Source organism: Cibotium barometz, chromosome 16 (assembly GCF_041138505.1).
Source record: "Cibotium barometz isolate CiBa-2024 chromosome 16, ASM4113850v1, whole genome shotgun sequence".
Lineage (NCBI taxonomy): Eukaryota > Viridiplantae > Streptophyta > Polypodiopsida > Cyatheales > Cibotiaceae > Cibotium > Cibotium barometz.
The window spans coordinates 59,006,213-59,032,880 of record NC_141061.1 but is presented as its reverse complement, the minus strand read 5'-3'; the positions used below and the strand labels follow the sequence as shown (position 1 = coordinate 59,032,880).

The 26,668-nt window shown below is 45.1% G+C and overlaps 1 protein-coding gene across 1 annotated transcript in view; it reads right to left on the bottom strand.

The window, feature by feature from the left end:
• Positions 1–26,668, bottom strand: part of LOC147630795 (dynamin-related protein 3A-like) — a 63,021-nt gene that overhangs the window by 15,535 nt on the left and 20,818 nt on the right. Inside the window, exon 11 of the mRNA XM_086810781.1 lies at positions 13,599–13,691. Within this exon, the coding sequence (XP_086666907.1) occupies positions 13,599–13,691 (93 nt within the window). The remainder of the gene's footprint in view (positions 1–13,598; positions 13,692–26,668) is intronic.

The following is a 26,668-nucleotide window of genomic DNA, read 5'->3' as shown; positions in this document are numbered from 1 at the left end:
TCACAAAAGGCTAAAAATGATGGAGGCAAGCCCAAAAAGAAGGACAAATGTCACACTGCAAGAAGCCAGATCATTACTTCAAATAGTGCAGAAAGAGGCTTGCAAAGGAGAAGAAAAAGGAAAGCGGCATGGCTGTAGATTCTTCTTCATCGTCTACAGGGAAAGATGATGCATATGTAAATCTTATGCAGGTTGAGTGGACTTTCATCACTTGCAATTATGATGCATCTTTCGAGCATATGTCTCTCAGTGTCAATGAAACACACGACACATGGTATTTTGACAGTGGTGCTTCTAAACACATCACCTCTCGGAGGGATTTGTTTAAGAAGCTTATTGCTGCCCCAGAAGGCAAGCAGGTAACATGTGCAAGCAATTCCTCTTATCCAGTTCAGGGTGTTGGTGAGGTGATCCTCACAATAGCACATGGTGCAAACTTATGTCTTTCAGATGTATTGTATGTGCCGAGGATTAAGAAGAACTTGTTGTCCACCTCCTCTTTTGCTAAAAGAGGATATGTAGTCAACTTTGAGGACGACAAATGCACAGTGAAAGACCGTGAAGGTGGCTATGCATTGGTCACTTCCGGCACATTGTACCATGGGTTATATCAGCTTGATAGGTTTGACAGGAGAGAGCATGATGCTCATGTGGTTACCACTCTTACACCTGCCATGCATGAGGCAGAATTGTGGCATAACAGGTTTGGGCATGTGAATTATGGCAATTTGATGCTATTGCAAAGGCATACTATGGTACATAATATGCCTCATGTAGAGCTGCCACCAAAACATGTATGTGAAGGGTGCATATTGGGTAAGATGCACACAAATGCATTTCCAAAAGATGGATCAACAAGAACTGTCCGCAAATTACAGCTTATGCACAATGATGTGTGTTGTCCTATGAGGACACCATCTTTTGGAAAGCATCTATACTTTGTAACCTTTATCAATGACTACTCCAGATTTACATGGGTGTATCTTTTGAAGGCCAAATCTGATGTATTTGCATGTTTTCAGCATTTTGTGGCACAAGCTAAAAATCAAACAAGTTGCAAAGTGCAAACCCTCCGTCCAGATCGAGGGGGGGAATACATGTCCATTGCTTTCAAAGCATTTATGGCAGAGAAAGGCATAAAGCATCAATGCACGATGCCATATTCTCCTCAACAAAATGGTATTGCTGAGACAAAGAACAGGTCTTTGATGGAAATGACTAGATGCATAGTTAAAGGCAAAGGATTGCCCCACAAATTCTGGATGGAGGTAACAATGTGTGCTACACATGTGTTGAACAGATGCCCTACCAAAGCATCGAAAACCATCACGCCATATGAGGCATTGCATGAAAGGAAACCTAAAGTTGATCACTTAAAAGTTTTTGGATGTATAGCATATGCACATGTACCTCAACAGTTGAGAGGTAAGCTTGATGACAAAGCTACTAAGTGCAGTTGCTAACTAGGAATGACATGGATAAAATTTTAGCATTCAAAGGTGAATTGCATTCGTCATTTGAGATGATAGATTTGGGATTGTTGCATTATTATTTGGACATACAATTTCTGTAGACACATGTCGGAATTTATATACACCAATCGAAGTACATTCAAAAACTGTTGCACAAATTCGGGTTTCAAGATTGTAAGCCCATCTATACTCCGATGGAGCCAGGGCTGAAATTGAGCATGTATGATGTTGGAGAGTCTTTTGATACGAGTGTTTACAACAAAGCAATGGGTTGCCTCATATATATACAGGACAGCCTTTACGGCCACAATAAGTTGTGAGTGACTGAGAAGATTGATGACTGATCTTCATGAGTGTCAGCACACACCCGCCACCATACTCACTGACAGTCAAAGTACTATAGCTGTGGCACGAAACCCAGTGTTTCATGCACGCACTAAGCACATAGAGATTCATTCTCACTATGTCAAAGAGAGGATTCATGCAAGGGAGATCACATTATCTTATTGCTCTACACAGGACAATGTTGCAGATCTATTCACAAAGGCATTGCCTCCAGAGAAGTTTGAAACTTTCCGCAAAGCTTTAGGCTTACTCTCCTACAAAAGAGTGATCTGCTATCGACCTTGTACGGGTTCATATTGCCACTATACAGGGGGGTTTAATGGCATATATGCTATGAGTTTTGCCACATATGCTATGAGAAGTGCCACATGTGTACATGGGCTAACCAAGGACACTTTTCTCCCTTTGGGTTTTTCCCCTTGGATATTAGGTGTGAAAGGACACCACACTTATTTGATTGTATTATGATATTGTGGAGTCAACTCCCTTGCTCCACACATCTTGTATCTATCTACTTTGAGTACCGATCATCTCACTCTCTCTCTCTTGAGAGTTTGCTGTTGTGTACATCTCTGTGTGTGTGTTCACTGTTTCTCTAAAACCCTCATCTCCCAACACCTATTTCTCGAAAGGCAAAGGCAAAGTGGACTCGTCTCAAATGCAGATATCTATGTTATGGTTGTGTGTGAACACTATAGGACCAGCCGCGGCACTTTTCCCTCGCTAGAAGGTTTTTTCCCGCGTACGGGAACACCCTCTTATTTCACTTATGGGGTGTCCTTATCTTCGTACTTGTTCTTGGTACGCTCATTCCCAGTAATATCTAATAGAGCTACCTCCGCTTAGGAGATCCACAACTGTAATCCTCTGAGGGGGAGAGGGTGAGCCAGCCCCTAGAGAATAACCGAGAAGATGAGTGTGGGCCCCCCATCTAATCCAAGGATTGCTAGAGGGATATCACGGCAAGTGAAAGCACCTAATTGCTCCCAAGAGGCAAGATCCTAATAGGGGTCCGCCAATTGGGGGGATGGCTGAGTTGATGACATGGGTGATCTCATCACGGCCTCGAATTCTAGCATGGCGTGTGTCCTATGTCTCTGGGGGAGCCTCCTAAAACTGGCCCACTCTCCCAAAGACTAAAGTGTTGAGGGCCCCCCATGCAATGCAAGAGCGAGTGCCCAAGTGGGCATGCTAAAGAGGAGATTCCAAATCAATGGCTGGCAAAGTCTCTCCTTGTCAGAGGTCAAAACTAGGTGAGGGCTGGCTTGAGGTGGCCCCAAGCTCTAATCAAACTGGCAGGGAATGGTCCTTGAAGGAGATGTTGAGGCCGCACGCTCACGCCTCCGTGAAGATCCACCGCACACTCGGGATCCAGGGTTCACCAAGAAACAGCGTGGCGGCTGAAATCTGCATGAGGAAAGCCTTCTAGGGCTCACCCCTTGGCTAAAGGCCATGGACGACAATCTTGCCCAAGAGGACTCTCCTCTGGATCGTTAGATCAATGATGCCCAATTCACCATGATGACAAGGCCAGATAATAACCCTCGAGGCCACCTTGACATGCGTACAACGATCGTCTATCCCTGCCCAAATAAAGTTCTGCATCAGCCTCTGCACCTGATCAAGGCACGTTGGGGAGAATGCCCAACAAGAGGAGACGCACCACATAGTCCCCAAGAGCACCACCACGCACCCAGTGAGGGAGAACGGGCGGTGCTCCAGTAAAGAAGCTTCTTCCAAATGCCCAGAAGAAGAGGGACAAGTTGCTGCTCTAGCAAGATATCAATCCTCACCTAACATCCCAATATCTAACCAAGGTGCCACGGGGAAACGACTCCATAGGTCTCCAAGCCAGGGTAGGTGAGGATCCAACCCAACAACCACATGACTTGTCCTAGTTGATATAAGCTCCACAAGGCCAAGTAGAAAACCTCGATTTCCTACACAAATCTTTGAAGATTCCCCTCCTCTACTAAGAGCTAGGTGGTCGTATCACTCACCTAACATCCCAATATCTAACCAAGGTGCCATGGGGAAACGACTCCATAGGTCTCCAAGCCAGGGTAGGTGAGGATCCAACCCAACAACCACATGACTTGTCCTAGTTGATATAAGCTCCACAAGGCCAAGTAGAAAACCTCCATTTCCTACACATCTTTGAAGATTCCCCTCTTCTCCTAAGAGCTAGGTGGTCGTATCATCTGCAAACTCAAGTTCTAGAAGCTCCTCCTATGAGCAAATGGGGAGACGAAGAACTTGCAGCCTAGTCCCGTGGGTGGCCAAGAAACTACTCATCGCCTAAGATACAAAGAGGAAATGGAAGGGGGCGAAAGGACAAATGAGCCCCTCTGAAAGCCCCTCCGACATAAGCCCAAGAAGAAAGAAGAGAAACACTAAAAACAAACAAACCAAAAACAGGTACAATACACGTAGAAGTACAGTAGGTACAACTCAGGTACAACAGGTACAACATACATGTGCAAGTACAGGGCAGGTACACTACTTGCAGCAGGGTACAATCAACCAGGTACATGGCAGGTACAGTACTTGCAACAAGTACAATCAGCAAGGTACAGGGCAAGTACAGTACTCGCAGCAGGTACAACGGCAGATTCAGCACATGGGCAGCAGCTCCAGGCAGGTTTAGTAGGTACAGCAGCCGTACAGCACACGGGCAGCAGGTACAATTCAGGTGGGCAGCAGGCGGGTACAGAGCAGAAATCAGCAGGCGATGGAGAGAAAGTAGGCGGCCACCACCCACGTGGGAAGAATATTAAATGTTTCATGCAAAACCTTTTTCAAAGGTTATAAAACCTTAATACCTATTTAACACTTATGGCACCATCCAAGAAAATGTCCAACCCCTTTTTTTAAATGTGTGTGAACACATTAGCTTATAAACATTAAAGTTAACCATAGCTTATGGATTTTATATTTTAAAAGGGACAAAATGACAATACTTACACACGCCACACCAATGTGTCAGCAAGCAGCACTCCCACGATACACTGGGACGTCCCTGTCCAGTGTACTGGCACGGCAAAACAGGCAAACACACGCAAACAAATCATGCGAAAACAAGTCTATGCATGCAGTCATAAATGCATGTGCACATGTAATGGACGAAATCTCCCTTTCATGAAACTTGTACAAAAAGTTCCTCTCGGGCACAAAACTAGCGCGACAAAAATATGAATATATATCCTGGTCTTCCTATAGAGTGACAATCCCATAGGTAAGACACCATCCTGGCCATACACGGGTGGCACCAATAGGCTCCCGTCCATAAAGCACGAAGCAGGTCACACATGAGTGGCACAAATCTAGCTCCCATCCATGTGACACCAAAAGGCAGGCCCTTTCACATGGCACACCGGCCTGGCCCCATGTGAACATGGCACAAATCTGGCCCCTCTATGGAGTGACAGTCCCATAGAAGTGGCTCCAGAAATGGAGATGGACCAAATGGTGACATCCCCCCGGGCTTCTAAATAGTTGTCCTTAACTGACAAGCCTCAAGATATACCTGCAGAAGCTGAGGGTAGTCAGCAGAATAATCCTCGTCTACCCACTTTGCATCAATTGGCAAATAATTTTTAAATTTCACAAGGTATCGCCTGGAAAGCTTCCCATGTAGTAACTTTTTCTCCTTGTGAAATACAATCTGCTCTGGCTAGAGTATCTCCTCAAGCTCATCGATCTCAGGTGGATCTTCTGTGACAAGCTCTTCTAGATCTGGCCCCACATATTTCCACAAAAGACTCACGTGAAAACCATTGTGAATCTTCCAATGACTGGGTAAAGCAAGCCTGTAGGACACTTCATTGATCTTGTCAACCACTTTAAAGGGTCCATAGTATCGGGTAGAAAGCTCTAGATATGATCCCTCTCGTCTCATGGCCTCTTCCGACGCCTAGCTTTCTCAAATTTCACAAATACCCAATCACCTTCCTTGACTTGCATATCCCTTCTATGCTTATCAGCAACCCTCTTATGCTTTGTCTTGTGACCTTGCAATGGCTGTCCGCACCTGAGCAAAGGCTACATCCAAGTCACGCACATACTCATCGGCTACAAAAATCTCATTCTTTGTACGAAGGATGGGTGGCAAGACCACTCTCCCATAAATAATCTCAAACGGGGCCTTTTCTGTGAAGGCATGAACTGTGTTGTTGTAGGCAAACTCTACAAGTGGAAGATACTTCTCCCAGGCACTCTTTTGATCTGCCACATAACACTTCAACAAATCATACACGGCTATATTCGCAGCTTCACTTTGGCCATCCGTTTGGGAGTGACATGCTGATGAAAACTCAAGCTTAGTGCCCATGTTATCAAATAAAGCCCTCCAAAAGAGGCTCGTAGTCCTGGGATCTCTATCCCCAACAATGGACTTAGGCATACCATGATGCTTGAAGATGTGAGCAAGAAAAAGCTTCACCATATGATCAACTTTTATGGTTTTCTTGACAGGCAAGAAGTGATCCTGCTGGTTTTATATTCTTTACGACGCTCAAGCCGATGATGCCAAGGCTTGCCAAGTTGTCACCAGCCTGGACATTTCCCTGTATGAAAGAGGTCTGGTGGACTCCAGGATGTCTAAATATTTAGAAAGTACAAGCTTTGGGAATGGAGAATTATCCTAGAATACAAAGGACCACACTCCTAAAATTTAGGAGAGTTGCTATTTTTGGCCCGACTCCGATGGAAATTCTGTTCGCGTCATTACATCTGGAATTGAGCAGATACCAAGAGTTGGCAAAGTGCCTATGACAGAATGTCTACCAGTTGGGATATTTTTAGAGATAAAGTTTATGGAAGAACCCATCTCTTAGATTGAGACATGTGGCAAGAAAGTGGACCAAAGTGAGACAAGTTGCCTGACACTTGTTAGAAAGTGGATCAAAGTGAGACAAGTGGCCTCACACTTGTCACTTCAGCTATTGTGTGGCTCTCCACTTGTCATTGTAGCCTTCTCTTGCCATTTTAGCTCATGGGAGGCCCAAATCTATAAATTGGAGCCCTCTCTCTTCATTAATGGAGGCTCTCTTGCTGCACACTAGCCTCTGCCACCGTTACAGGCTACCCTAAGGATGGTTACTCTCTTTCTCTCTTTCTTGAAGGCTGCCCATGAAGAATACCAGCTGTTGGGAACTGTTTTGGAGGCTTCCATCGCGAAGAAATACTTAAGGCAAGGGTATTTAATCATTTATTATGATTTCTAGCCAATGTACTTGTTGTACCGACCTTTGTACCTACTATACCAGCCATTGTACTGGCTGTACCAGTCCTTGTACTTGTGCTTACTGTACCACCCATTGTATCGGCTATACCAGCTTCTATACTTGCTGTACCGGCCATTGTACCTGTTGTACTAGTCACTATACATGTTGTACCAACATTTGTACTTGATGTACCTCTTGTACCAACCACTATACCAGCTGTACCAACCATTGTACCTGTTGTACCGGCGGTTGAATGGAGAGTTGTACTTGCTGTACTAGCTCTATTGCATGAAGACCCGTGGTTTTTGGGGAAGAATCAGTACCCACACGGAGGTATATGGATTATATTATTGGCTAGGCATTTCTACAGCCTATGTTCCGGCTTGGTTACCTCGTGTTGGGCTGTGTTATGGCATTTGTATATAGATAATCCTGCATCTCCCGTGGGGAGAGTTAGGCGCTCAAAGCTTGTACATGATATTAGTCTCCTTGGGTAATAAAATACTCCAAGGGGGGGGGTCGGCCCATTCCGGCCTCTATGTGGTGTCACATGTGCAAGCTCCATTTTTAGCATTTGTGGATGTTTTGTCCAGCTTTATGTTTTATGCAAAGTGATGTAGATATGTGTTAAGGCTGTGGCCATGTTTAAATGTTTTAATATGCATTGATGGTATCAACAAGTGTGTCAAAGACCCTAGTTCCCTGGGCACCGCCGCGAGTTACACAAGTAATACATCACATCCATTGAGTGGAGCAATCAAGAAATGCCCATGATCCAAATAACCCTGTATATGAATGCTCTTCTTTCCAATAAGAGGCATGACCTGTACCTCTTTGTCCACAAAAGTTGCCTCTGCTTCAATTTGGGGTCCCATGTCCCCAACCTCTATGCCCAAGGCGGCTGCCATCTGTGTAGAGATGAAATTATCTGTTGCACAATCATCAAACATGAATAGGGTGGGCTGATCCTTGATTTGTCCCCAAGCTTTGCATACCACTCTCTCTTTGCCATCATGCTCGGTGGTACCCTGCACATCGGGTATGGCATGCACATTTGCTTTTGATGGCTTGTCCTCATGCTTTTGCTTGCGAGTAGGGCATTGCCTAAACATGTGCTCTTTACTACCACAAGAAAAGCATTTCCTCTCTTTGGCATATTGCTCCCTTTGCTTAGAGGCCAAGCCAAACTTGTTCTTCTTGGGTGCAATGTCTTTGGATGGGGTTCTTTCAGTTTTACCACCCTCTTGGGCTTCCTAAAAGCTCTTTTAAGGTGGCTGTCCACCTGTTTGCAGGTTTGGGACAGCCCTCTCTTTGCCCTTGAAACCCCCTGATCTTGCTTAATTTTAAGCACCAATTGCTCCATAGCAAGAGCAGATGCTATGAGCTGCTTGTTTCGGATGCAATTCAATGCCCGAACGATAAGCTGGTTGCAATCCAGAGCGAAACTTCCTCTTTCTTTCATCCTCGGAGAGTTGCATAAAGGGAGTTACCTCAAGCAACACTTTCCAAAACTTATTAACATACTGTTGCACACTTTCATTATCTTTTTGCTCAAGTCTATCCCACTTTTGAGTGAGAGTTTGCTTCACATTAGGAGGCAAAAATTGGGCATACAATCTGTCCTTAAACTCTTTCCAAGTGCAAATGGGATCTTTGGTGGTCTTTTCAATGCTCCACCAATGGGCAGCTGTCCCCTTCAAGGACATGCTTGCATGATGAATTTTGGACTTCTCAGTGAAGTCCTCATCACTAAAAGCAATGTCAAACTGTGCCACAAAAGCTAGCATCTTAGAGGCATCATACTCTCCATGAAAGGCATCATACTCGCCATGAAAGGCATCAAATTTCATGGACTTGTCCCCTGCCTTGAACTCCTTGAGCTTCTTGGGATGTGGTACATGTTCTTCTCTTTTTCTCTTCCCCTTATCCAACAGGGCAGCCCTCTCTGCATGGGCTTCATGGGCAATCAAAGATGTTTCAAGAGGCACAATGGCATGTGTATTATGAATATGTGGCCCCGATGCATGTGACCTCCCCAAATGATGCAATGTCTCACCACGAGACAACTCAATGGACAAAGTCTTTTGGCTTGCATGCCGACCACTCTCTCCATGCACAAGGCCATCATGTCGCCCACTAGCTCCAACATCCACATACTTGTTGCCTCCTGTTCCATGAGGAGTAGATGCATGGCGAGAAGTGAGTGATACCTCTTCCTTGTGTATAAAAGACCTCAACCGTTGAGATGCTAGGTCTCCCTGCTTCAAACGAGGTGGATTCTTGAATACAAGCTCGCCATCCTCTCCTTACTTGAGATCACCCTTGCGGATGAGATAGGAGAGTGCCAACTCCCAAGCTTTGCTCCCGAATTACCTAGAGCTTCTAACCTTCACTGGCTCTCAGAAATTCTGAGGACGCGGTTAGCACTACCACTTAGGGAAAAACTAACCACACTAGGAAAGCTTCCTGAGCATGGTTATCATAAACATGCTTTGTTTCTGCTCTGCACAAAACTTAAAGAAATCTTTGAACTTAATTTAGAAAATATTAGTTTTACTCAAATAAGAAATACAAGGCACCTGGTGTAGCTTGTAGCAAGGGTCCATCATCCATGGAGATGAATTTCTATCACCATGCACTCAAGTCCACATAGTACAGCAAGTATAGGTCCTGGTACAGCAAGTACAAGCTTGGTACAGTTCAAGTATAATTCAGGTATAATAGGTACAATTCAGGTACAACACACGTGTGTAGGTACAAGGCAGGTACAATACTTGCAACAGGGTAGAATCAACCAGGTACAGGGTAGGTACAATACTTGCAACAGGTACAATCAGCCAAGTATAAGACAGGTACAGTACTTGCAACAGGTACAACAGCAGATTCAGCACATGGGCAACAGCTCCAAGCAGGTTCAGTATGTACAGCAGCCGTACAGCACACGGACAACAAGTACAATATTAAGGTGGGCAGCAGGCGAGTACAGATTGGAGGCGGATACAGAGAAGAAATCAACAGGTGATGGAGAGAAAGTAGACGGCCACCACCCAAGTGGGAAGAATATTAAATGTTTCATGCAAAACCTTTTTCAAAGGTTATAAAACCTTAACACCTATTTAACACTTATGACACCATCCAAGAAAATGTCCAACCCCTTTTTTTAAATGTGTGTGAACACATTAGCTTATAAACATTAAAGTTAACCATAGCTTATGGATTTTACATTTTAAAAGGGACAAAATGACAATACTTACCACCTGTTCACACGCCACACCAATGTGTCAGCAAGCAGCACTCTCACGATACACTGGGACGTCCCCGTCTAGTGTACTGGCACGGCAAAACAGGCAAACACACGCAAACAAACATGCGAAAACAAGTTTATGCATGCACTCATAAAATGCATGTGCACATGTAATGGACGAAATCTCCCTTTCATGAAACTTGCACAAAAAGTTCCTCTCGGGCACAAAACTAGCGCGACAGAAATATGAATATATATCCTGGTCTTCCTATGGAGTGACAATCACATAGGTAAGACGCCATCCTAGCCATACACGGGTGGCACCAACAGGCTCCCATCCATACAACACGAAGCAGGTCACACACGGGTGGCACGAATCTAGCTCCCATCCATGTGACACCAAAAGACTGGCTCTTTCACATGGGACACCGGCCTGGCCCCATGTGAACATGGCATAAATCTGGCTGCTCTAAGGAGTGACAGTCCCATAGAAGTGGCTCCAGAAATGGAGATGGACCAAATGGTGGCACTTCTGTACCTACCATATTTGTACACCTACTGAATTCCAAGTTTAAATTGTACCTGCCATACCTTGTACCTTCCTGTTGTACCTGTTGCACTTGAAATTGCCCTTACTCACAGCCAAAAAACACAGCCACACATCAGTCCACAAACTCATCCAAAACCGTTCTTCGGGTTGCCCTGTTTCCACCCTCCGAACTGCCAAACCCTTCCTCTCACAAAGGGCCAGAGGAGCACCTCCGAGACAGTCACGAGCCAATGAAAAGAGAGATTCAAACACCACCTGTTCCATCACGAGCACACGACGCGAGAGAGAGAGAGAGAGAGAGAGAACAGTGCCGCCTGTCCACGCATGAATGCCATTGTTTCTCCTGCAGTCCCCTCTTTTCAAGGGAGCCTCTCACACCCTGTTCAGTCCTGCACCTCTGCAGTTGTCCGCTTCCTGCAGCCGCCTTCAGCCCAGCACTTGCTTCCACGAGAGAGAGAGAGAGAGAGAGAGAGAGAGGAGCGTGAGAAATCTGCTCGCCGTCCAGCACAACTTGCAGGCCAGCCCGCCGGTTGTTCCCTGCAGACCTGCACCGCTTTTCACAAGAGAGAGAAAGAGGCCACCAAAGTCCAGCCTGCCAGCTTTTTGCCAAGGGAGAGCCAACGTGCTGCGATCTGACTCCTCCTCCAAAAGAAGCGTTTACTCCAATAATAGCAGAGGGGCCACAATCCACCAAAAAAAAGGTGTTCTTTTCTTTTAATGGTTTTAAATCTTTGTCCCCCCCCCCCCCCCCCCCCCCCCAGGGGTTATGAAAAAGACCCTTAATAATTTCTAGTGTCACGTTTGACCTCAAGCGTGAACATTTAACAAATGTCCTGCACACTGGTTTACAAGCACAAAGCCAGGGATACATTGTATGTGACGAATTGCCAAAAATACACAGGGCCGTGACAACCTATGTACCGGCTTTACCTTGGTTCTCAGTGGAGTTTTGGAGATCACTCGAGCTGCCCATCTCTTGGCCACCTCACAAACCTTGACACAACCCTATGAGGGTTTTATACATAGAAGACAAGACCTTGTGAGGGTCTTGGACATTGAAGACAAGCTTTTATGTTTTATGGATTCCTGGGTTTACAAGAGAAATTTCCGGGATTGTGGATATCTTTTGGGACATGATACATTGTAAACTGGAAAGTCTGATACTAAACACTAAAGTACCCTGAAAGCTTGTAACAGCTGCCCATATACGGCCTCTAACTTTGCCCATCAAGCGCCTGCAAGGAACAATCGTGTCTATGTAGCACCGGATTAAGGTGTGCTCATGACAGTAATGGTGTGACATTGTCACCATAGATCTCCGTGTTGCAAAAGATGACTTTCGTAAGAAAGCAAGGGGTAATTGTGCATCTTTGAACTTTTGTAAGAAAGCAAGGGGTGTATTTGTAAGAAAGTGAGGTGTGATTGTCAATGGTTTGTATGATCTGACCTAGTGTGCCATTGGAGTCCCATATGGCTATCTGTAATGCTCATGTGGTCTCAAAGACCCCGCACCCCTATTTTAGACAGTGCCCTGAAATAATCACTCAGCCATCTTGATATACAGCCCATTTCCCTGCCTTCCACACCTCAAGCACATGCACCATTCCAGCTTTTCTATGCTCTGTGTAATGGCATGACATTGTCACCAAGGTAGATCTCGGTGTTGCGCAAGATGACTCTTTTGTAAGAAAGCGAGGGGTGATTGTGCATCTTTAAACTTACCGAGAAGGGGGCCTATAGCAGCCAAAAAAATGTTACAGAAGTTCCACGTGTAATACACGAGCCCTACATGTATAGCGGATAACAAGGCCAGTGAAACCGATGTCACCATCAGATGTAATCCTCCTCTACTACAGTATGCAAGGCGGCAATGTCCACCCCACGGGGGGGTGCTGATCTGTGGCGCTGAAGTATGTCTTTGATCTAGAGATGGCAAGAACAGGGTCCAGATCTCGAGGCTCTGAAGCATCTAGCTCTTTGTGGAATCTGTGCTCTCTCTCTCTCTCTCTCTCTCTCTCTCTCATGACAACACATGTACATGTCTGGCCTGGGGTGGACCCCCCTACTGTGGTCGACGGGGGCTCCCGCTATCCCCTCGGAATGCTAGCTGTCACCAGGTGAGGACCACAGAAATCAATGATGGTGGTTTGGGTGGTGTCATGTAGTGGTCGGATCCTGGCTTGTAGTCTCATCTGAATTTCCTGATGGTGGCGCATCTCTAGTGAGAAAGGACCCAGGCATCTCTCATATGTGTAATGCATCACTCGCAACAAAGGGCCAAACGAGGCAGTGGAATCTCCTCATATCTCATAATATAATGGTCGGGGGAGTACCCATGTGTGTGAGCACACTAACATGTATGGATTTGTGTGTGTGTGTGTGAGTGGGGGGGGGGGGGGGGGGGGGGGGGTTGTGTGTAGGAGAGTGGGAGTGCAGGTGCCCAAGCTTCTCAACCATTGTAAGTGGCCATAGATTGCACCATATCTGTTCTTTATACATTGAATAACACAAAATACAAAGCTTTCGAAAAATACCAATCAAGAAAACGAATGCTAGAGAGATGCATTGCTAATACTTACAGACTTTATGAACTAGACACGTGATTACAAGATCAATACTACTGGAATCACTATTCTTTAGGACCACAATTGGTGGGCATCACTTGATTGCAGACATAAAATATACTTGTAAAGACAATGCAGCAAACTTGTTTCCATGAATAGCCAGCAACATCAAGCCTTCCTATGGTGCGATAAAGCTACCTTGACAAGCTCATCATAAATGAAACGGGCACATTGTAGACTTGGATCTAGCAAACGAGCAATCTGTCGGCGAACTAGAACTTCAAACGGCACCTGTTGCAAATACAAAATACAAATACCAAATGAAGATTTTACTTACGCAAACCTCATATATGGACTTGCAACTAATAACAAGGAAAAAATATATTCTCCATTATCATTACAAAACATACAGATCTTATCAGTTGCTTCTGGACCTACAAACCTGTCATTCAAACTGAGATTGTTTCTATTTCCTTCTTAGTCACTTGCTCAATATGCACAATAAAAGTATATGTTCACAATTTGGCAAGCCCTTGACCATAAGTATATTTTCATGAACTGACCCTGCCCCCCAATCCAAACCTTGATTCCAATGTCCGAAATCCATCTCACTCAAACTGTTTGCAATCAAATCATCTCTCAAACCTCCACTCCATCAAACCAAGAACACAAGGAAAAAAAAGAAAGAACTTGATTTAGGTCCGACAAAAGACCACAAGTTTCACAAAACCATGAGAGTAAAACCCCCGAAAAAAAGTACAAGCAGGATGCACAATAACATGCAGTATATGACTATGCAAAAAATAATACTATGTCCAATATTGCATCTTAAGTTTTTTAATCACATAATGGAATGATGGTATAACATCTCACACATTTTTTTCTTCAATATCTATCTTGCACGGTCTTCATTCATACAATACCAAACCTTATTTTCCTCCAATCCACACTTCCCATACCATCTTCTCTTGTGTGCCATGTGTGTCACCACTAGGAACACAATACTCACATTTGAACATCGCCACAAGGAAGGATACAATTATGTTGTTAGCATTCATGGTGCCAAGAGTGGATCATGTGCAAAGAGAGAGATGGAGGTTCAAGCCATGATGAGTGCATGCTTTTATAGGCATCAAACCTTATCTTTTATAAATAATCAAATAAGGAGTGTTCACACCCAAAGAAGGTGTTCATTCACACCAACGAACTCCGAAATACCCAACAAAGCCCCTTCAGAGTGATGGGGCTGATGCCTAACAAACCTTCATTAGTCAAGGTGTTATGGACTCTATACTACAATCACATGATACAAAAGAACACAATCATGCCAGCACCCAAGTTGATATAAGAGCTACACCACTAGCTGAAAGCCTACATCAATCTATCAAAAAAAAACCCCTTGCTCTAAGCAAGGATAAAGAGGGAATGAAGGAGCATTTTGGAGGACTTCCCACGCGATGCCCACAACCCCGCTCTCATGTCAAGCCTAATATAAGAGCTTGACCACTAGATGACAACCTAGATTAGTCTATCAAAACAATCCCCCCTTGCTCTAAGCACGGGTAAAGAGGGAACGATGAAGCATTACAAGAAAGGAAACACAAACAATATTTAGTTCAGATTTTGGAGGTCGAGCCTGCTATAAAGGCTTGACCACTAGATGACAGCCTACATCAGTCTATCAAAACAAACCCCCCTTGCTCTAAACAGGGGTGAAGGGGGAATGATGGAGCATCACAAGGAAGGAAACACACAAAATATATAATTCAGATTTTGGGGGACTTCTCGAGCAGAGAACCTATAACTAAAACATAATAGGAAAAGGATACTTTTTCAAGTTTAAAACTTCACTCAAACGCGTGTCAATGGAGAGTAGTCTCTTTCGGCCAAGTTTCAGTAGTCTCTTTCGGCCAAGTTTCCATGCTAGTGCCGATGCAATTTTTTTTTGCAGCAGGCAATGATGCCCTAATACAGATGCTTGGACATTCCATGGCTCTACAGAAGGTCCAATTTGATGTAGGAGGCTTCATTTTGAAAAGGCCTACATTTTTCTCAGATGCAGAGGTTCAATTTTGAAAAAGTCCTAACTTTTTTTGGATGTTGGAGCTCCAATTTGATGATTTTCTCCATATTTACCCCCCCCCCCCCCCAAATTCTTGAAATGGAGTTCTCCCACATGGATTTCCCCTTCATGTTGATGCCTATTGCTACTAGGCAACTTCACACAATGGCCAGCATCGATGATGGCGCATCATGGAGAGGTACATAGGGCAGCTCGGATGCGAAAACATAACAAGCATGCAACTCGTCTCCCTCATGTCGTCTCATATGAAAAAAGCACCAAGCATGCAGCTCGTCTCCCTCGTATCGACTCGGATGAGAAACGCAGCAGTGATGATGGTGGTGGAAAAGGCGGTAGGCAGAGGTAGCTGCAGCAATAGCTAGCCGCAACAGTGGTGACAACCAGCAGTGGTGGATGGCTGGTTGTGCAATGGCGCAAGCACCCAAGTAGCAATACCAATCCTCTTTTGAATACGCTTGCAAGCCAATGAGAAATTTTACACTGAATGAAAGCTAACCTCTCTCAACACATCATTGGGGCCAGAACGGGCCGCCTCCCCCCCCCCCAAGAACGACTTCATTCCAAGAAGTATTTCTTTAGTACAAGTATGAGAGTGCTTTGCATCGGATTTCCAACATGTGCATGAAAACAAGTACAAACATTTTCGCTATTCCCCAAACCTTCAGGAAGAGAAGAAAACAACATGTCACACCCGTGAGGAATTCATAAGACCACGTCCAAGTCACTCTCGTTGTAATGGAACCAATCATAAGTTTTTATCCTCTATCTTTCTCCTTAACAAACCCCTAGATCCTTAGAATTTACACCAGTACTTCAAGGACACAAAGGAAGATAGCCGTGGAGCCAAAACAGACTGGTACACAGGAACAAACTCGTACAGCCGAAAGAGAAGGTTCAGTACAGCAAGTACAGTACGAGCAGGTATAGTATAGCAGGTACGGTACAATCAATAAATGAGGTATGGTACGGACAGGTACAACGGGTGCCGTTGTGCCTAGTTGCCGTGCAATCAGTATAGCAGGTACAGTACAGGTAGGTACAATGGGTACAGTACAACACCTGGTTGCGAGTACGAGCAAGTACGGTAGGTACATTGCAACACCTGGCTCCGGGTACAACTGGTGCCTGTACTGCAGGCACAATACAGTATAGTATCTCACAGATGGCACCCCTTACAGCCAGTACAACCCCCGACACCTAAGAGTTGATGGTGCAGCGGCTGAGTTCAGCCGTACACCAAGCTGCCCAAAAGAAGATCATCGCTCTGTAGTAGCCAGTTGCCTGGAGAATTCCGTATCAACTTGCGTGTGTTTGATCATGGCGAAATTGGACTTGGTCAACGAGCTTTCATGGATACAAGTTGGTTGAGTTTATGAAAAGTCTACGTAAATGAAGACGGCTGGCACCTTCTAATCGTTTCCTTCTTTACACGAATCTTGTTGCCAAATCAGTTGTCCACACGTAGTGCCCAATATTATGAATAGTGTCCACCTTCATTTAAATGAGTGTGAACTCAAAAGCTTATGAGTGGGTCACTATTAAAATGCCCCCTTTTTGGATCTCTTTTCACATGTTTTAAACCATGTAAAATGTGATAAATTTATCAACAAACAAGGGCACTTCTAGTAAGCGATGCCAGGCATCCCTGGCATTACCTATCTCTTCACACATCCATGCAGGCACAACACAAAAACACATCATTATTTAGAAAAAAATCCTCTAACGCATTCGCAAGCATCCATGATTTATGCAAATGCATGTGAAATGGAAATCCCTCAATACTTGTACTATTTTGGGCACTCTGGAATTCCCACATTCTTTAACATAGAAACATGCCCAAATTGGTGACATCTTCCCCGCCTATTAAACAGTTGACCGCAACTGTGAAGACTTCTTTGCGAAAAAGCAAGATTGTTTGCATCCCCAAAAAAAAAAAAAAAAGAGCCCGGATCTAGTCATACTAGAGACCTCTATTCACGGCCATCCAGCCATAAATAGTGACTATATACCAGTTAGCTCCCAGGTGGACATTTATCACACATTGCAGAGAAAGACCTAGCCTCAAGTCACATGTAGAACTCATTGATCACATCAGTGAAGCATATTCTTGGTTGTGGAGCCTCTCGGAGTAATTCCCAGTCTCACACAAGCCTCGCTTGAGTGGAACTCTTAGGTCTATATCTAGTCTCACAATCGTATGCCCAAGCCACCTTGCAAGGGAAATAGTATAAACAGATATTGTAGATATAGCCAAGATACCAGAAAAATAACTCATTCACAACAATCCAATGGATAAAACAACTCCACTTCGCCATATAAGAATCCTTGTTATAAAAGTTACATCTGGAAAGAACATTCTTCCAAGAAGATAAAACGATGTATAACATCTTGAATAATACCATGGCACTTGGCTTTAAGTCCTTGTTACAATATTAGTCTTGCATAGACATGCAACATTTCTAGTCTACTAGAGGAAGCTGAAAATTTTAAAAAGATACATATCTTGGGTTTTATATAAACCCAGGTAAACATGCTATCAAGCCCTTCTGAGTTTTATATAAACCCAGGTAAACATGCTATCAAACATGTTTACCTGGGTTTTATATAAACCCAGGTAAACATGCTATCAACAGCTATCAAGCCCTTCTGAGGAAAGTATGGTGGTCCCTTGGGAGTATAATCCTCATTACCACCCGCTGGGAAGGGTTGTAGAAGAGGAGAAAGTTGAGCAACCATCTTCTCTTGCATTGTCTTTCGAAAAGTTGACTTGTTTCCTATTTTCTTAGTGTTTCCTCTGTATGCTTCTATGCCCTCAAAAACGTATGCTTCTTGAGAGTCACCTCTACTCATGAAAGTTCTCTTCTTCTTTAAAGAACTAGTGGGTTGATTCACTTCAATTTGTACCTGGTAATTTGTGGGAGCTTGAGATTTGATAAGTGAATCATGTTTATCTTTTGGCTCTTCAATAAATACTCCTGAGGAAGTACGAGATAACTGATAACCCTCTTCTACCAAAAGAAAGCAATGGCCACCTCTCTTGGATTAAGCCCTTCTTGCCTGGCCCAATCTCCCAACCTGTCATGAAGCCTTGTGACCAAACAATCCTTTCCTTCATTCTCCTGTAGCTCCTCGATTAAGCTCTCTTTTTGGAAGAGCTCCTCCTTCAACTCCTCAATGTGTTGGAAATAAAAGTCCTCTTGTTTCTTGATCTCCTGTTGGTATTTCTCTTCTATAACTTCCATTTCATGTGCAAGGTTCCCCATGAGTTTCAAGTTGTACAAGAGAGATGGCGGATGCCTTTGCCTCAAATTTGATATTGAGAACCTGGACTCTGATACCGTTGTAACGGCGCAGACACCCAAGTAGAAAATACCAATCCTATTTTGAATACACTTGCAAGCCAATGAGAAATTTTACAATGAATGAAAGCTCTCAACACATCATTGGGGACGGAACGCCCCCCCCCCCCCCCCCCCCCCCCCCCCCCCCCCCCCCGAAACAACTTCATTCCAAAGCGTATTTCTTTAGACTTTACTACAAGTATGAGGGTGCTTTGCACCGGATTTCCAACATGTGCATGAAAACAAGTACAATCATTTTCCCTATTCCCCAAACCTTCAAGAAGAGAAGAAAAAACATGTCAAACCTGAGAGGCATTCACAGGACCACATCCCAATCTCTCTCGTTGTAATGGAACCAATCATAAGTTTTTATCCTCTGTCTCCTTAGCAACAAATCCCTAGATGCTCAGAATTTGCACCAGTACTTCACGAACACAAAGGAAGACAGCCGTGCAGCCAGAACAGACTGGTACACAGGAACAAACTCGTATAGACAGCACAGCAGGTTCAGTACAGCAAGTACGGTACAAGCAGGTACGGTAGGTACAGTACAGTCGATACAACAAGTATGTTATAGGTAGGTACAGCGGGTACGGTACAGCACCTGGCTGCAGTACAACAGGTATGGTACGGGCAGGTACATTTGGTGCAGCACAGCACCTGGCTGCAAGTTCAATTGGTACGGGTACATCGGGTACGGTAGAAGCAAGTGCATATGTACAATACAACACCTGGCTGTGGGTACAACTGGTGCAGGTACATTACGGATGATACCAGCAGGTACAGTAGGTACAGTACAACACCTGGCTGCAGGTACAATGCAGTATAGTACCTCACAGACAGCACCCCTTACAACCAGTACAACTGCTGACACCTCAGAGTTGATCATGCAGCAGCTGGGTTCAGACATACACCAAGCTGCTCGACAGAAGATCACTCTGTAGTAGCCGGTCACCTGGAGAATTCCGTATCAACTTGCATGTGTTTGACCATGGCAAAAATGGACCTGGTCTACCAGCTTTGATAGATAGAAGTTGCTTGAGTTTATGGAAAGTCTACTTAAATGAAGACGGTTGGCACCTTTTAATCGTTTCCTTCTTTACACGAATCTTGTTGCCAAATCAATTGTCCACATGTAGTAACCAATATTATTAATAGTGTCCACCTTCATTTAAATGAGTGTGAACTCAAAAGCTTATAAGTGGATCACTATAAAAATGTCCCCTTTTGGACCTCTTTTCACATGTTTTAAACCCTGTAAAATGTGATAAATTTATTAGTGGTCACTTCTAAGTTCTAGTAAGCGATGCCAGGCGTCCCCGGCATTACCTATCTCTTCGCACATCCATGCAGGCAAGGACACAAAAACATGTCATCCTTTAGCAAAAAATCCTCTAATGCATTCGAATGCATCCATGATTTATGCACATGCATGTTAAATCCCCCCTTCTCAATACTTGTACTATTTTGGACACTCTGGAATTCCTAGATCCTTTCACATAGAAACATGCCCAAATTGGTGACAGGCTGCATATCTAGGCAACAAGCTCCAACGAGAAAACGTAGATCTCAAGAGAAAAAACGCAATGTTAGCCATGTGATGTAGCATCTGCTCGACAGCTTTGTGATGTGTGTTTATGCTTCTACAAGCTGGTTACGTTTGCTGGAATACGCAACGGATACGAGACAAACTGCTGAGAGCATAACGTAGCAAGACACCATGAAGAGGATGAGCAACACAAGAGAACCACCAGCTTGAAAAATGCAGAGCTGTGTGGAGAAAAGCAAACGCAGAAGAGAGAGAGTGCAGCTGTATGAACTCTGCACTATATACAAGATCTGGTACAATACCCAATACATTAGGTGTGGGGGCCATGCCCACTATATATATGTTTCAAGCTGCTGGTCGGCACGCCAAAAACAGGCCGACAGCAGCCCCATATGCTCACAACCCAAAAACAACAGTCGGCCAGGAAAAAAAAACAAGTCAACCACCACTGAACATATTTGGTCAGACCAGAAAAATAGGCGGCCAGCATCTACTGTCCCATGAGCACTGAAAACAAGGGGGAAAATACAAGGAGATGGGGAAAAATGAGAAAAGGTACAAGGCAGACACACCCACAACAAAGTCCCTCTGTGAGATAATGTACACACAGGAGATGACTGCTAACACCCCCTCTCAGCTCCTGGATGTGGAACCAATCCCAGTGAGCTAGAGTGCTGCCGGAGCTTAGCCTGAGGTAGAGACTTCGTGAAGAGGTTCGCCGCATTGTCCTCCATCGAACAAAACTCTAGCAAGATGTCATCAACAAAAAAACTTCTCACGAACAAAGTGACTCTGGATGACCGTGGGTTCCACCAGTGGAAACCCGATCTCGCCAAGTAACCTCTACAACCTCACCACCTCGCAAGCAGCACCACAAGTAGCCCGATACTCTACCTTTGTAAACGACAAGGCAATAGTTGGCTGCCTCTTGATGCTCCATGAAACAGCTCTTAAGCCGAGGGTAAAACCATAGCCTGATGTAAATCTCCTCATGTCTGAATCTCCTCCCCAACCTGAGTCACTCCAATCGTGAAGGTTGAATCCATCAGTTGTTCCCCCTCTAGTATCATATCAAAGTCCAAGATCCTTCGTACGCTGCAGAAACCGCAAGATCCGCAATCCTGCGTCCCAATGAGTCTTTAAAGGCGTATGTAGAAATGAGCTCAACAATCCCACCAAGAAGCTCAAGTTCAATCTGGTGTTCAACAACCAAATTAATGAACCAGACCATTTTCGTAACAAAGAGGCATCAACCTGCTCACACGGATCATCAACCGTAACTTTGGTATACCAAGTCCCGGGAACCTGCTAAAGACCAAACAAGGCCTTCCGAAACCTGTAAACCAGCCCCTCTGAACCCGGAACCTCAAAGTTTGGAGGCTGCTCAATATCCACCTCCACCTACAAGTCACCCTAAGAAAGAGCTTCCTCAACTAAACTGCCAAGAGCATAACGTAGCAAGACACCATGCAGAGGATCAACAAATGCAAGAGAACCACCAGCCTGAAAAACGCCGAGCTCTGTCAAGAAAAGCAAACGTAGAAGAGAGAGAGTGAAGCTACATGAACTCTGCACTATATACAAGATCCGGTACAATACCTAATACATTAGGTGTGGGGGCCATGCCCACTATATATATGGTCCAAGCTGCTGGTCGGCCAGCCCAAAACAGGCCGACAACAGCCCCATATGCTCATGACCCAAAAACAACAATCGGCCAGGAAAAAAAACAAGTCGGCCAGCACTGAGCATAGTCGGCCAGACCAGAAAAATAGGCGGCCAACATCTACTGCCCCATGACCACTGAAAACAGGGGGGAAAATACGGGGAGATGGGGAAAAATGAGAAAAGGTACAAGGCAAGCACACCCACAACAAAGGCCCTCTGTGAGATAATGTACAAACATGGGATGACTACTAGCAACGTTTTGCTTAATAGCCGCTATCAACTGTGCATATACCTCTCTGTAGCTTGCATTAATGACTGAGGGCTGCAGTGGTATCAACCTTAGATGTGCAAGAATGATGAGACATGGCTGCACTTATGTGAAACACATCATTAAAGGCATATAAAACATAGCTAAGGTGGCTCTGATACCATGTTAGCATTCATGGTGTCACCACTGGATCATGTACAAAGAGAGATGGAGGTTCAAGTCATAATGAGTGTGTGTGGAGAGAGAGCGAGATAGAGAGAATAAGAGGGGGATAGAGATAGAGATGTGCGCAAACAAAAGAGAGAGTGCACAACTCAAATGATGCTCATTCTATTAGAACCACCCAAGTACATGTTTTTATAAGCATCAAGCCTTATCTTTTGACCAAAACTAAATAAGGCTTGTTTCCACCAACTAACTCCGAAATACCCCGCATATATCTACTTTGGATAGTGAATGTTACAAGTCCACATTGTGACAATCTTTATAAATTGTATGGGTCTAGATTGAGACACCTCTGAATGGGCAAATGAGACGACTCCGATTGGAAATGCTTTGCAAGATGGAACATTTGTGTTGTGCATTTTAAAAGAGTTCTTCATTGTAGTCAAGTCGTGCATGATTGCGGGTCATGTTTTCCATGCATGGGATTTAATCTTTATGAGTTATTTACGAATTCAGGGGAAAAAAGGAATCAACCATCCCTGGCACCCAATACTCCTAAATAATAGGTATGTGAAATCAATAGGTTATTGATAAGTTGTGACAATGCCCTTGTGGTGCAAGTATGACGCCCCTAGGGTGGAGGTTGGTCCTTGCACGATGAAGGTAGGGTGGGTGTGGCTACTAGTCCTTGCAGGTCTACTAGTCCAAGGTATGGGACCTTCAAATATTATGATATATGTTACTGGGACCTGTAGTGCTTGTGATGTGGCTGCACTTGAAGCTCTAATACCAATGTGACATAGCAGAAGCCTTCATGCCTTAATCATAGCCCTTGAGCACTCTATAGGAACTTAATGCTAAACGCATAAAAAACAAATGGAGAGAAAGATTGGATTTCTAGTATACATGAAAAGGTTACATATATGCTTGGCCAATGGCCTTCCAAAATACGACTATCTAAGACCAATCTCCAAAAGGGAGAGAGATGATTATGCTGAATTGTGACTTAGGCTTATATAGGTCCCCAAGAGAAAGACCCCTTCTATTGACCAATTGCTATTGTCTTTTCTAGCCAATTGCTATTGGCTAGAAAAGACGACAAGTATGGTTTTCTTGAGACCCCTTCTATTGACCAATTGCTATTGGCTAGATAACAGCTGGGAGGAAAACTCCAACAACAAAGGTAAGCATCATACACATCACTATCCAAAGATGTCTCTCATCGGTCGATGGCGGATATCCTCAATGTCCTCCATGGTGAGTACTCTGACTAGACATCTCCCATGCCGTGCTAGTATGGTCCTGATCCTCTGTTGTGGTCTCCGCCGGTGTCGAGATGGGCCTCTCATCTTGGGGCGCCTGGACCGCCCCAGCTCTATAGTCCGATCAATCAGTGTACCTCTAGTGCGGCTATACTCTGGGGCTAGCTGCAATGCCTGCTGGCCTGACTGCTCAATCTCTGGTCAAAAGAAGTCCGTAATCTGCCTCTGTAGGTGTCTCTCCCTCTCTGATCCCCTCCCTCTCAAGAGACCCTCTCTATGTCTACGAAGCTCCAGCAAGTATAATCCGAGGCATCTCTGATCCTGGTATCTCATGACTCTGGAAAGTGGTCTGAAACCCTCTCTCCATCTGGCACAGCTGACAAATCCTGGCCTCAGCTGGTACTCCTCTGAATCTCCTAGTCTCAATCTCTAGCTAGTGTGAGGATGTGCGCATCTGACCAATAGCACACCGTACCCCATGAGAAAGATGAGTATCCGTGTAGCTGGGTCTAATCACAAACCCATCCTACGTGAGCTGAAGAAGATGATCTCTATAGAAAGCCATCTTCGTACCAAGCTCGAGTGTCGGCTGTATCCATGTCCTCCTAGTGTCCAGCTGAATCAAGTCCTGCCTGATAAGTCTGGTAATCTCTGCCCGTGTGAGAGAGAGGGAGGGTGCATCCAGGGAGTACTGAAATGAAGGTGGCCTGTCCATACTAAAGCCATGCAGCTGGAACCAAGTTGTCATCTGTGCATACCAACATGATCCGTCTCCCTATGATGCCAACTGTCGTGAAGACTCCAGGGCTAAGCAAGCATATCTGTCTCTAGGGAGAGCCCAAGTGCTATGTATAAAGGAGACTGATCGAGTGAGTGCCTCTACTACCAATGGGGGGGCAGCCATCTCTGCACGGTACGGAGGCCTTGGCCCTAATCATTCGGGAAATCATAGAAACCAAGGGCCTCTCTATACGTCTCCATCCATCAGTGCTACCCGCTCGGCTGTGGTGATCCACTGAGGGTCCCCATATCTCCACTCCATACAGCATGGCTGAAGTGACCAAAGTGTCAAAGAGCCAGAGCTTTGTTCGAGGTTCTTGAAACTGAACCTGCGAACACATCCTCTCTAGTCTCCCCAATGCTGCATAAGCTCTGGTCAACCTGGTCTCCACTACTCTTCTCAAGGAAAATAGTGGGCCACTAAAACCACACCAAGGTAAGTATATGCATCTGTATACTCCACTGTCTCCGGACCATATGTAAAGGTGGGTATTGACCTCCAAACCCACTGTGCTGTGGTGTTAAACACCATCACCTTGGTTTTACCAAGGTTAACAGACAATCCACTGTCCTGTGCAAACGTGTGCAATGCATCCAAATGATGCTGCATCCCCTCTGGAGAATCTGAGATCAGCACAATATCATCAGCATACAATAACAGCGGAATCCATGTCCCTGCTAGCTGTGCTCCTCTTGTTAGAAGTCATCTCCTGTCTAGTTTTATACACCAGGGCCTTTGTTGTGGGTGTGCCCGCCCTTATGAGGTGTTTTATCATTTTTCCTCACTCCCCGTATTTTTCCCATTTTTTCTGAGGCTTGGGAGGGCTGCTAGAGGGTGCCAAGAGCAGTACAGTGCTGGCCGACAGGGTGTTTATCAGTCGTGGGCACTCTTGCTGCTGGCCGACTGGTTTTCATCAGTTGTGGGCACTAGTTTGCTGGCCGACTGCATTTATGCAGTCGTGGGACCTCTTTCTTCAGTCGTGGGCACTTTAGTGCTGGCCGACTGCCCTCTAGGGAGGTATATATAGGACTCCAGCCCCCATACCTCATTTGTATCATTTCTCGGGATCTTCTTGTGTATATAGAGCAGAGTTACACGCCTACATCTCTCTCTCTCTTGTGCTGTTTTTCTGCCTGCGTTTTTGCTCTCGTGTTCCCAGATTTGGTCATCATCTCCGCTGCGTATTCTGACATGGTATCAGAGCCCTAGGCTCTAGATAGGTCTTGGGATTTGTGTGAGCAAGAGGGGGCTGTTTTGTGGCTGATTGGTGGTCTGTTTTGGGCTGATCGGGAAGAGGAGAAGCAAGAGGAAGGCGGGCTGATTTGCTGGACAGCCACTTGCAGGTTTTAGTTCTTCTTTGTTCCCACCCACCGACCCTTTTCAGAGTACATCCCCACTATGGCAGATCTGTTTGAGATGGCCAAGAGACATGTGAAGATCCCGACACTCCCCACGTTCCCGGTGGACCGTCAGTTGGACGGGAGCAACTACGGTATATGGAAGGTGATGATGGAATCCGTTCTGGAGTCTTACGACCTCGCCGATTTCGTCGTTGTTGGTGTTCCACGGCCGGAAGTAGAGGAAGGGGAGTTACCGTCAATCCGGAAGGACCGAGAGGCCCAGACACAGATGTGGGATCGTGTCAACGCCAGGTTCCGTTCGTTTATTTTCCTCGACTGCACACCACAGGTAATCAATCATGTAAAGCACATGACACTGGCCAGAGGTATATGGCAACATTTGGCCTCACTTTACAACAGGGTATCGCCCATGAAGAGGATTTCCTTGGAAGTACAGATGCGGGTTATGAGCCCTGCAAAGTCGTCGACGATGCAGGAGCATATTAACAAGCTGCAGGCTCTTCAGCAGGAAGTTCTTCAGGCTGGGAAGGAGATATCGTCAGAGGACATGGCCATAACGTTGCTGTCACATTTGCCCTCTTCGTACTAAGCATTTTACTCCTCTTTGATTACCAATGGCAGGCTCAGCACCATCACTTGGGAGGCGCTTGTGCCCATGGTCCTGGACCAGGAGGAACGATTCACGAACCCTCCTCAAGGTGGAGGTTCGGAGGCCTTAACTGGCCAACGGTCGAAAGGCCGTAACTCGGGCAAAGGGAAGGCTTCATCGGAGAAGTCTTCTGAGAAGAAG